Here is a 12335-nt window from a genome sequence, read left to right as displayed (position 1 = left end):
ATTCACCAGCATTTACTCTGCCTGGACTCAGACTAGCGTAACTTCTATAGTCCTTTGTTGAGGTGGATTTGTTCTGAGAGGAGAAGCATGGTGTGGGCAAGAGGCGCGGAGTAACCACAAAGACCCCAGGAGTTGGGTGAAAGCAGGCCAGAAGCAAGTAGCCCGCAGACTTGTTTATTTCAGTTGGTACAGCAGCTTATACAGCTGAGGCAGCCAATCCGGTCAAGGGGCGGTCTATGCCCTAACCAATCACAGCCTGTTGCCAGGCAGGCTCTGTTGCCATGTGGTTTCTGAAGCCATCCAATCACAGCCTGTTGTCAGGCAATTTCTGTTGCCAGTGGCCATCTTGGCATGGCCTTCTCATTCCACCACTTTCCCCCCTTTTCGTTTATTTTTGAGCAACGGGAGGCATGATTCTTGGCCATACCATTGTTGACCCCGTTTCCATGTGGTCTCCGTACGCAGCTGTGCCTGTCTTAGGTTGTCCTCCAGGGGATCTTACCCGTCATTGACTAACCAGTGCTCAAAACGGGAGACCACAGGAGTGCTTGCTCAGATGGGGGTAGTAATGAGGAACAATGGTAATCAGGAATGGCATGACCACACACAGGCTGTGGGCTGTTCGAGTGGCTGACCAGAGCGAGGGGGGTATAAAACAGTAGCAGATGTGGCTATGGGCAGTTTCTCAGGGTAGGGTGATAGGGCAGGTGCATCTGCTAACAAGGCAGATTCTCAGCCTTGTTCAGCTGGTTCTGGTTGGCTGTCAGTTGCAGGCTTGATGTTTCTGGCTGGAACCCAAATTGGCTGTCCCACATTCTCTGGAAAGACACAAGCATATCCTCGGCCCTTGGTTAGCAGAAGCCCGTTTACAGGCGTTGGAATCCAGGGCCTGAATTCTGTGTCCACTTCAACAATAACAGCAAACATACCGGTGGGATGGGGGCTAGCACCTGCCCTGAGAGTCTGGGGTGCCTGGAGACTGCCACAAATGTGGGGATCCTCACTGGGTACAGATGGGATGACCTCACATGGGTTATCGCCTCGAGGTCGTCTAAGTTCATCCCATGGGTATCTGGGGGGTGGCTGACTAGGCATTGCTGCATTGTCTGCTGTCATGTCATTTTCACTGTCTGAGCTCTCTCTCCCTAAGTTATCAACTGTTGCCTGTGAGGTAGAGGCCTGGAGTGTCAGGCTCTTATCACTCACAGATTCATTATGTTTGGTAATCTGTGTGGGTTTCTGAGAGGAGGGGTATCTTTCCCATGTTTGAGTGTTTAAGAGCAGCACCACCACACCAACTCTAGCCAAAGGAAAGAGGCACAGCACTGCTGCCATAACAAAACAAATTCCTAGCGCCTCAGCAGCTGATAGTATTATGCAGGGGATTCCTTACGTTAGACAAACAGACAGTGGTGTATCAGATCATACGTATGTCCTGTGCTTAGTAGGGGACTTCCTTGATTCATTAGGTCAAGGCCATATGCCCACATGGTGTACATTCCGATCAGGGCATGTACATTGAGGAATATAATCTACTCATGACAGAGATGTAAATTCTGTTCCTTAGTGTGTGACTTAGATGCAAATAACAGCTAAACACAGGAAATCTCCCCAAGCAAAGGTAGCTGAGGGCTGGGAACACAAGAGACAGTTAAAGCAGAAACAAAATTTCTGCAATGGAGCCTGGGTCAGCACAGAGCAAGGGAGTGAGCAGCCCCAGGGGAAGAGGGGCTGGTGCTTTGCCACAGAACTCCAGCCTGTTAAGTGGAGACAGCCCCCCTCCACGTGAAGAGCATGGAGCAGAGGCCCAGCACACCGAGGCACAAAGGGCCGAGTGTGTGTCATCTGCCACAAGCCCAGTGCTTCATGACCGTCTCTTTGAAACCCTGGGGAGAAGGAGTTTCTAAAAAACCCTGGGCTGTTAAGGGCAGGTGCAAATTCAGAGTGCAGTACCCATTCAGACGGTCAAGCATGCTTGCTGATTTGGTGTCCGGCCCTTATTTCAGCACAGTAAAGGGCTTTCGTTCATAGGTTCATTTGTGACACTGCCTTACCTAATCATATTTTTACTAAATGTTTCTTAAATAAACACTCTGCCAGTACAGGGATTTTAAAACATAGAACCTCAAGGTGAGAAGAGACTGCTATTTCCCATTTGAGGACAAAATCAGACAAAAAGAGGAGTTTTTGGCCATTTCCTCTGCATGCCTTGTTGTGCACACAGTGTAAGAGCATTTGGGAGAACAGGACATGTGCTGGGCTCCTGATGCAGGCGGACTGAAGGGAAGAATCTTTCCTAGGTGCTAGTGGTGGTGGTGGCAAAGCCAGAACTAGGACCCTTGGCTTCTGGCTGCTTAGTAAGTTCATTCCGCTTCCACTCAGCTCCACGGTTTCTGTCCTCTCGAAGGCATTTTCAGCAGGCGGAGAGGCAACACCTGTTCCTCAGTCCGTTTCTGAACCAATGCGTAAGCACTCGGATGTGGTAATGGGTCCTGGAACACTGCCTACTGAGCTCCTTTGTCTCCAAAGGGCTTGCTTCCCCCTTCCTAAGGTAATGTTCCATTCGGTTACTTGGAGGAACCAGTAATTTCGGATGAAAACTATGTCAAATCCCCAAACCACGGCTTTAATACATGCTTTCCCAGGAGCTACTAAATTTTCGAAGAAGGCTGAATTTTAGTCTCACAGAATGAAACACAGCCAAAAGGATTCTCCCAGTAGGTGAAATGAGCCAAAGGCATGACTAGCCAAAGTCTCTATCAGGGGCGCGATGGCTTCAGAAGGCCACTTCTATTAATTATAGAATATTATTAATAAAATGGGCGGTGAAACAGTATCTACCTTCCAGGCATGAGGGCAGCATCTGCGCCTGTTAATGCCCATTAGTGAGCTCTCAGGTGATTCTGCACGCAGGGCAGACCTCTCAACACTACACATCCCTCCATCCCTGCGCTTACTCAGATCTCACACCACCCACACCAGTCTCCTCCTCCCCTTCTCATGCAAATTTATGACTGGTCCAGTTTCCCTAGAACCCAAGTCTGCTCTTTTTTCCAGTTATCAACTATAAATCTCTTAGACATTCTGGACACTGGGTCTATTGCAAAATGATGCTCCATGGTCCGGGGACCGGTGTTGTGGCATAGTAGGTAAAGCTGTCACCTGCAATGCCAACATTCTTTATGGGCACGCCAGTTCGAGTCCCGGCTGCTCCACTTCCAATCCAGCTCCCTGCTAATGTGCCTGCGAAAGCAGCAGAGGATTTCTTGCACCCATGTGGGAGATCGGAAGGAAGCTCCTAGCTCTGGCCGCTGCGGTCACTGGGGAGTGAACCAGTGAATGGAGGATCTCTCTCTCTCTCTTCCCTCCCTCCCTCTTTCTTCCTGTAACTCTGCCTTAAAAAAGAAGGTGCTATATGGCGATTCCATGCGGAAATCAGCACTAACAGCCGAGAGCACCGTTGTGTCTCCAGGGCCTCAGCGTGAACTCTACAGTAATAGATGTGAGTCACAGAGGGGGCTGAAGGGAGCTGTTCTTCTCTCAGCCAGCAAGGTCCCCCAGTCGTAGCTGGACCTTCCTAATGACGAGTGCCTGAGTGCGCACGTTCATATTTATGACATGTATAACATTTCCCTCTACACTATTTTAGTCCCTTGAGCTTTAACTGCCTAAAGAAGGGAGAGGGAGAGAGAGAGAAAGAGAGAGAGAGAGAGAGAGAACAAAATGGATCAATGGATCAATGTATCATGGAGTTTAAAGAATATATAGAGGGGCCGGCGCTGTGGTGCAGCAGGTTAAAGCCACGGCTCCATTTCTGTTCCAGCTCTCTGCTATGGCCTGGAAAAGCAGAAGAAGACGGCCCAAGTCCTTGGTCCTCTATACCCACGAGAGAAACCCTGAAGAAGCTCTTGGCTCCTGGCTTTGGATGAGCTCAGCTCTGGCCACTGTGGTCATATGGGGAGTGAACCAGCAGATGGAAGATCTCTCTCTCTGTCCTTCCCTCTCTGACTGTAACTCTATCAAATAAATATATAAATCTTAAAAAAAAATTAAGAATACATAGAAGTAAAATACAAGACAACAGACCAGACAGCATGTCAGCAGGTGAAAGGAAAGACACTGTTCTAAGAGTCTTACACTGGTCATGAAGTGGTACAATTTTCACTTGAAGATACATTGTCATATTATAATCCTAAAACAGTACTCAGTCAATAAAATACAACATGATCCAGATATATAATTAAAAAATTTCTTTTTTCTTTTTTTCTTTTTTTTTTTGACAGGCAGAGTGGACAGTGAGAGAGAGACAGAGAGAAAGGTCTTCCTTTACCGTTGGTTCACCCTCCAATGGCCACCAGCGCACCGCGCTGATCTGATGGCAGGAGCCAGGTACTTATCCTAGTCTCCCATGGGGTGCAGGGCCCAAGTACTTGGGCCATCCTCCACTGCACTCCCTGGCCACAGCAGAGAGCTAGCCTGGAAGAGGGGCAACCGGGACAGAATCCGGCGCCCTGACCGGGACTAGAACCCAGTGTGCCGGCGCCGCAAGGCGGAGGATTAGCCTAGTGAGCTGCGGCGCCAGCCTAATTAAAAATTTTCAAATAGCCACCATTAAAAAAGCAACATATGGGGCCAGCATTATGGCACTGTGGGTTCATATCCTGGCTATTCTACTGACCATCCATCTCCCTGCTAGTGGCCTGAGAAGAAAAGCAGCAGAAGGTGGCCCAAGTGTTTGGGCCCCTGCCATCCACATGGGAGACCCAGATGAAGCTCCTGGCTCCTGGCTTTGGCTGGCCCAGCCCTGGCTATTGCGGCCATCTAGGGAATGACCCAGTAGAAAGAAGATCACGCTCTCTTTCTCTCTAACTCTGACTTGCAAATAAATAAATCTTAAAAAGCAACGTTAATTTTATTAATTTTTTATTTAACCCAATATATCCAAAATATTATCATTTCAACATATAAACAATGACTAATGAGGTAGCCGAAAAATCTTAAAAATCTAGTATGTACGGGATATTTACAACATCTCATTCTAGACTAGTAAGACTTCAAATACTTAACAGTCACATGTGGCTAATGGCTTCCATACTGGACAGTGTAATTCTAGGGTAGGGTCAGCAAATTTTTCTAGACAGTGCTAGCCATTAGTAATTAGTTTAAATTTGGAAGGTCACAAGATCTCTGTGACAACTACCCAACTCTGCCTGTGTGATGTAAAAGCAGCCACAGGCAACAGTAAATGAAGGAGTATAGCTGTGTTCCAATAAATGTTTATAAAAACACATGTGCTGGATTTGGCCTGTGGGCTGCAGTTTGCCAATCACCACTCTGGAACAGTGACTAGAAAAATAACACATAAAAATATAAGCAGAAAGTCAACAGAGAAGTTAAAATGGGATGCTAAAATATCAGCAAATATGAAATAATATACAATTCATCCAAAAGGCATCAGAGTGAGAGGAACAGAGACATACGGAACAGGATAAACAGGACACCAACAATCAGATAGGAGACAGAGCTGTACTAACCATTAACTAAAAATAAAAGACAGGGCTTGCCAAATGGATAAAAAAGCAAGAATCAACTATATGCTGCTTATAAGAAACACATGTTAATTACAAAGACAAACAAGTTGCCAATGAAAGACTGACCAAAAATATGCAAACACCCAGAGAAAGAAAACAGGACTGGCTATACTAACATTAGACAAACATCAACACATTACTAGAAGAGAAATGGTCTATAATAATAATAGTAGGGGTAATTCATTAACACATCTACCAAAAGAGCTTCAAAACAAACGAAAAATGGATTAAAAATTGACAGAGGAATAAACAAATCTACAAACACAATGGGAAAATTTTAATACCTCTCTCAATAGTGGCCCCTCCCCTCCTAAAAATTCAGTAAGAATACCAAAGATTTAAGCAACATCATAAGCCAATTTAACCTAACATGATATTCATGGAACATTCTAACCATCTTTTAAATGTACATGGAACATTCACCAAGACAAATCATAAGCCAAGCCATAAAATAATTCTCAGCGATCGCCAATGTTTTAAATAACCCGTAGCTTAAACATGAGAGTGCAGGAGAAATTAGAAGGTACTTCATGAGAGACAGCAGTGGTGGGCAGCTAGGCAGATGGTAAAGGAAAAAAATAACAGTTTCAAATACTTTCACTGGAAAAGAAGAAATGTGTGAAAAGTCAGTGAGCTAAGTTCCCAAGCCAAGAAGCTGGACAGGGGCCAGTGTTGTGGTGCAGCAGCTTAAGCCTTCACCTGCAGTGCCGGTATCCCATATGGATACCTTTGAGTCTCAGCTGCTCCAATTCCGATCTGGCTTCCTGCTAATACGCCTGGGAAAGCAGCAGAAGATGGCCCAAGTGCTTGAGTCCCTGCACCCACTGGGGAGACCTGAAGAAGCTCTGGGCTCCTGGCTTTGGCCTGACCCAGCAGATAGAAGACCTCTCTATATCTCTCCCTCTCTCTCTCTGCAAATTTGTAAATTTGCCTTTCAAATAAATAAAAAATATATCTTAGAAAAAAAAGTTGGACAAAACAGAAAATTAAGCCCAAAATAAGGATAAAGATGGGTAATAAGAATATATAGATAAAATGAAAAAAGAAGACAAAAAAAAAAAACCCAGTAAGGCAAGAAGTTGGTTCTTTGGAAAAGATGAACAAAATGGATAAACAGGTAGCAAAGAAAAAGAAGAGGAGACACAAATTACTAACATCAGGGACATCTTCATAGAGCCTATTAAAAAGGAATATTTTGATCTGATAATTGTAAGCTAATGAACATCTAAGTTAAACTGAAAAGGAATAATCCTTGAAAAATAGATTACTTAAATTTACACAGAAAGAAACTTTAAAACCGGCCGGCGCTGCAGCTCAATAGGCTAATCCTCCACCTAGTGGCGCCGGCACACCGGGTTCTAGTCCCAGTCGGGGTGCCGGATTCTGTCCCAGTTGCCCCTCTTCCAGTCCAGCTCTCTGCTGTGGCCCGGGCGTGCAGTGGAGGATGGCCCAAGTGCTTGGGCCCTGCACCCGCATGGGACACCAGGAGGAAGCACCTGGCTTCAGATAGGGGTAGCGTGCCAGCCGTAGCGGCTATTTGGGGGTGAACCAATGGAAGGAAGACCTTTTTCTCTCTGTTTAACTCTGCCTGTCAAAAAAAAAAGGGGGGGGGGGACAGGAGACAGCCACTTCAAAAAGAAGATATCTGAATGACCAACTAACATATAAAAAGGTAGTCAACATCATTAGTCATGAGAAAAAGGTTCATTAATATCACAATGAAAACACAGCATTAAATGTTGATAAGGATGTGGGACAACTAGAACATATATAACACTGGTGGGCTATAAAATCACAAAATTAAACATATACCTATTCCCCAAATCAACAAATCTGCTCCTAGTATTTTCTCAAGAAAAACGAAAACATAGGCTGACAAAAAATTTTTTTAGCAGAAATGTTTATAGAAGCCTTATTTATAGCCCCAATTTAGGGGCCAATGCTATGCTGTGCGAGTTACAGCATGGACATCCAATATCAGAATACTGGTTTGAGGGGCTGGCGCTGTGGTGCAGCAGGTTAAAGCCCTGGCCTGAAGCACCAGCATCCCACATGGGCTCTGGTTCAAGTCTTGTCTGCTCAACTCCCAATCCAGCTCCCTGCTAGTGTGCCTGGGAAAGCAGCAGAAGATGGTCCAAATCCTTGGGCCCCTGCATCCACCTGGGAGACCTGGAAGAAGCTCCTGGATCCTGGCTTTGGATCAGTTCAGCTCCAGGCATTGTGGCCATTTGGAGAGTGAACCAGAGGATGGAAGACCTCTCTCTCTCTTTACCTCTCTCTGTAACTCTGTCTTTCCAATAAATAACATAAATCTTAAAACAAAACAAAACAACTATACCTTTCTAGAATGAACATAGACTCTTTTTCCTGTTTTCTATTCCTAAAACTGTGTGGCTTCACAAAGATACCAAATGTCAGCATTTCTCTTCCGGAGGTAGGATTGGGGTGATTAAGGGGAAACTGAGCCACATCCTCTTCCCACGGAGGCTGCTGGTCTGAGAGGGGTCAGAGGGAGTGGCAGGGCCATGCTGCCAACAGGGAGAGACTGGACACAAATGAGCTCAGCTCTCCTCCTGGTCCCTTGTGGAACTGGTGGAGGAGTGGCAGAGCCCTCAGCCCTCAGACGGGACCTGTCTTGGCCCCGTCTAAAATAGCTAAGGTTTATACAGCTGCCAGGAACGAAAGTAGTAGTCACTTCTGTTACTACATGAAAAACCTTTCCCAGAAGTCAGAGTTACTACCTACATCCTTTAAGAAGCAACACGAAAGGCTGTTGCTGGAATAACTGTCCTGTCAGGTAGCCAAGCACACGTACCTGTGGTTGCCATAGCAGTGATTCTGCAGCGTGTACGACAGGCCCTGCGTGTTTAACCGCTTTCTCTCCACCTCCTTCCAGCTGTCTTCTGTCCACTTTCTCTTGATGTGCTTCTCTTCCTGCTTTTTCCCCACGTATTCAGCATAGGTCTGGATCCGATAGCTTTCCGCATATCTGCTGGTATTGACAGCTACAAGGCAAAGGAAAAAGTCCTGTAAGAAGTCTGGCCTAGCTCCGCAGAGGTCACTTCTGAAAGGTGGCCCGAGGCCGTCAGAGGGGTCTCAGGTTAGGGTCTGAGCTCTGACCCCAGCTCTGCCGCTCAGAAGACAGGTGCCACTAGGCCCAAGCCCTCAGCAGCTTCCTCATCTGAAGAAAACAGAGCCACTGCTCCCCAGCCGCCCTCTCAAGTGAGTGTGCTCTCACTGCTTGAGAGTTAGTTTCAGAGTAAGAAAGTGAAAGTAAGGAAACCACTAAACAAAATCGTAAACCTTATTTTGTTAAAAATAAAAATGACCACAAAAGCCAAGTGCACAGTGGTGGTGATGGGTGCATCACGGGCTGCTGGTCCACTGTACGCCTGTGCCTGGTGCTCTTCACAGCACACGTGGAGGAAGACACTGTTTCAATGACAAGAAAGCAGGCGTGGAGGTCAGGGACTCACTGCAGCACACACGGGGAGTGTAGCACTGGGGCGCCAACCCTGAGGCCAGGGCCCTTTGGCCCGTCTGCATCTCACTTTGAGTCTTGCAAATCCAAGATATCGCCACAATGCTGGACACACGCCTCTTCTCCATCTGCTTTTAAAGACTGCTAATTCTCTGTAACACGGCTCTGGCTGACAGGGGCGCTTGGAGCTAATGCTTCAGATAAAGGCCAGGGAGGTTTGTGCTAATCCCATGGAGCCCCTGCCCATGAGGCTGTGGGAATGTGGAAGTGAGGACCAGGGGCAGACACCCGCTGCTGGCTCTGGCTTACGCGGCTTGGTTACATGTTGTCCTAGCCCATGGCCACTGTCCGCAGGCACAGTCCACACTGGCTGGCAACAAGACGGTAAGAGCCTGGCCACGCTCTCAGGGCATCTTGGTGCCATGATGGCTGCAAGAGCACCGTAACCTGGGAACAGAGGCCATGCACCTACCCCAGGCAGGGTCCTCAGTACACAGCAGCTCTTGGCAAGGATTCTGTGAACCCATCAGAACAGAATACAACCAGCAACAAGAACTGGACCAGACTCCAGTGCTGAGGGCCTTAAATCAGAGGGAAAGCCAGCTGCACCCTGCAGATGGTCCACACGTCTGACACCTGGCGCTCCAGCAATACCAGATGTGCTCAAACTTCGCAGCACAACAGTGGTTTACAGAACATCATGCCCTAAATATCTGCCATCTAAAATCAAGCCAGAAACACACAACAAGGAAAAAACCCCACATTTCTTTAAAAACACACCTTTTTTACTCAGAAGATTGCTGTACTTTTCAAATACTTGCTCCAGAGTTAAGGGGAAAAAAGGAGGAAACCCCTCAACGTATCAGGGGATTTTCATTTTATACAGAGAAGTGGAGAGAGCAACAGCCCGACCTCCTTGGAGGCCTCACGGGCAGAGCAGTCTGTCCTGCAGAACACGCCCCTGCTGACCTCCACTCACCTCTGAGACAGACACAGGCTCCCGTCCTCAACAACTTATTCCTTGGGACAGTTTCTTTTCCTGCTTTCAGTGTGTCCCATTTTTAAGTTTTTTTTTTTTTTTTTTTTAACTCATTTATCCACCCACGCACCCATTAGCGTACCCACAAACATCACCCAGCCATGCTTCCATCTGGCAACCCACGCTGAGTGCCTTTGGGCCGGAGACTGCGCGAGCATTTGCGCAGTACTTGGAGACACCGTCCCCACACTTGTAAAACTCATGCTGTCACAGACCAGTTTTACGTAGAGGTGGTTTCCTGTAAGCAAGGGTCTCCTGACAGACAAGAGCCCATGGGCTGCGCCATCATTCTCCTACCAAGGGCTGGTGACGAACACTCCTGGGTCTTCCCCTGTGCACTTCATCCTCTAACCTGAAGGCTTATTTTGCAAACAGAGCCCAAAGGAATGACATCTGTAATCACCCTCTCTCACGTTTAATTTGGATTACCAAGCCAAAGAGTAGCTTGGGTCAATATTCCCCATGCAAGTGAAGGCAATGACAGGGCCATGAAGGAGCAGAGAGGACCTGCCTGGCGGTACCCAACTGTTTCCAATAACTGAGCCCAGCTTACTTGCAAATTTACAAACAACTCCCTAACTGTGGTGAGCAAATTATTTATCTGAGCACATTTGGAATTAGGATCACTTAGAGGGGGAAACAAATAACAATCCACTTCACACTGCGGGCCCTCACGTGGCAGTAATTCACCAGCATTCCTTTAAGTCTGGCAGCTTGGCGGCTCTCAGCCTTTCATCTAGAAGCCAAGTTCTGGCTCAAAGCCACGCCTCTACCAGATGAGTCAGCAAAATGAGTTGGCTGTCAACCGTGTCCTCCCGCGATTCCAGCTCCCCTGTCAGAAGCAGCATGTAGCGGGCTGCTTGGTAACACTAACCTTCAAGTGTGTTGGGGAACTGATTCAAGGCCATCTTTCGGGCCTGCTCCTTTGTCACAGCTCCCAGGGAGCCAAGCGTGTTAAGAGTCTTCCCCGAGTCCTTCAGAGGAATGAGGGAGCTCCTCTCAACTAAGAGTCCCATCCACTCACTGCTTCACTGGGCCTGGTCCTCTGCTCTTGACACCCAGCCCACACCACAGCACTTAACCTTCGCAGCACCCCTTGAGGAAGGCCTGGGTCCAGTCACCATACAGAAAGGGACAGAGAACAAGAAGCTCACCACGAGTGCCTAGGGTCTTACAGGTAAGAAACAAAGCTGCTTTGGAAACAAGACATAATTGACTGATAGACGACAGCCAAAAACATTTTATACTTTCACAAGCTTGCTGTGTTTCTATATGCATAGTATTTAGTTTGACAATAAGCTTATAAAATACCTTCTGTATTAAGAGTTTTAAAGGTTTACTGACAATGCTTAGGTTTTTTTTTTTTTTTAATAAATTAGGAATTTACGTCATTGTTAAGCAAAGTCTCTCCAACTATGGTGACAGACTGCTTATGAACAGGAAGGCTTACTCAAAATGTTGATTCCGTCCTGAATTCATCCATAGATCAATTAATACAATTCCAGCAAAAATTCTAACAAAAACTTTGAAAAATTAAAAATAAAAGTGGGCCCGGCGCTGTGGTGTAGAGGGTAAAGCTGCTGCCTAAAGTGCCAACATCCCATATGGGCACCGATTCAAGTCCTGGCTGCTCCACTTCCCATCCAGCTCTCTGCTATGGCTTGGGAAAGCAGTAGATGATAGCCCAAGTCCTTGGGCCCCTGCACCCACATGGGAGACCTGGAAGAAGCTCCTGGTTCCTGGCTTCGGGTCAGCGCAACTCTGGCCATTGTGTCCAATTGGGGAGTGAATCAGCGGATGGAAGACCTCTCTTCTCTCTCTTGGCCCCTCCTTCTCTCTGTAATTCTGACTTTCAAATAAATAATCTTTTTAACAAAATAAAATAAAAGTTAATAAAAATCTCAACAGAAAATAGCAGTAGGGGGCCAGTGCCATGGCTCACTTGGTTAATCCTCCACCTGTGGTGCCAGCATCCCATATGGGCGCCGGGTTCTAGTCCCGGTCACTCCTCTTCCAGTCCAGCTCTCTGCTGTGGTCTGGGAGGACAGTGGAGGATGGTCCAGGTGCTTGGGCCCCTGCACCTGCATGGGAGACCAGGAGGAAGCACCTGGTTCCAGCTCCTGGCTTCGGATCAGCCAAGCGCCGGCCGCAGCGGCCATTTGGGGAGTGAACCAACGGAAGGAAGACCTTTCTCTCTGTCTCTCTCTCACTGTAACTCTGTCAA

General features: G+C 47.2%; 1 protein-coding gene across 12 annotated transcripts in view; it reads right to left on the bottom strand.

Moving 5' to 3' along the window:
• The window catches only part of PARN (poly(A)-specific ribonuclease), a 173122-nt gene that overhangs the window by 33809 nt on the left and 126978 nt on the right, over nucleotides 1-12335 (bottom strand). For 11 of the 12 annotated variants that reach the window (XR_016226277.1, XR_016226280.1, XR_016226279.1 and 8 more), the window contains one exon: nucleotides 8407-8596. Coding sequence is in view for 7 of the 12 variants with exons in the window: in XM_002711762.6 (XP_002711808.2) it covers nucleotides 8407-8596 (190 nt within the window). In the remaining 5 variants the exon portion in view is untranslated. Of the gene's footprint in view, nucleotides 1-8406; nucleotides 8597-12335 lie in introns of those variants that run through there. The other variant, XR_016226278.1, reaches the window with a different exon arrangement.

Source organism: Oryctolagus cuniculus, chromosome 19 (genome assembly GCF_051225735.1).
Source record: "Oryctolagus cuniculus isolate XC-2025 breed Fujian yellow rabbit chromosome 19, ASM5122573v1, whole genome shotgun sequence".
In the NCBI taxonomy this organism is placed as follows: Eukaryota; Metazoa; Chordata; class Mammalia; order Lagomorpha; family Leporidae; genus Oryctolagus; species Oryctolagus cuniculus.
Note: the sequence above shows the minus strand (reverse complement) of the source record. Positions and strands in the feature narration are given on the sequence as shown.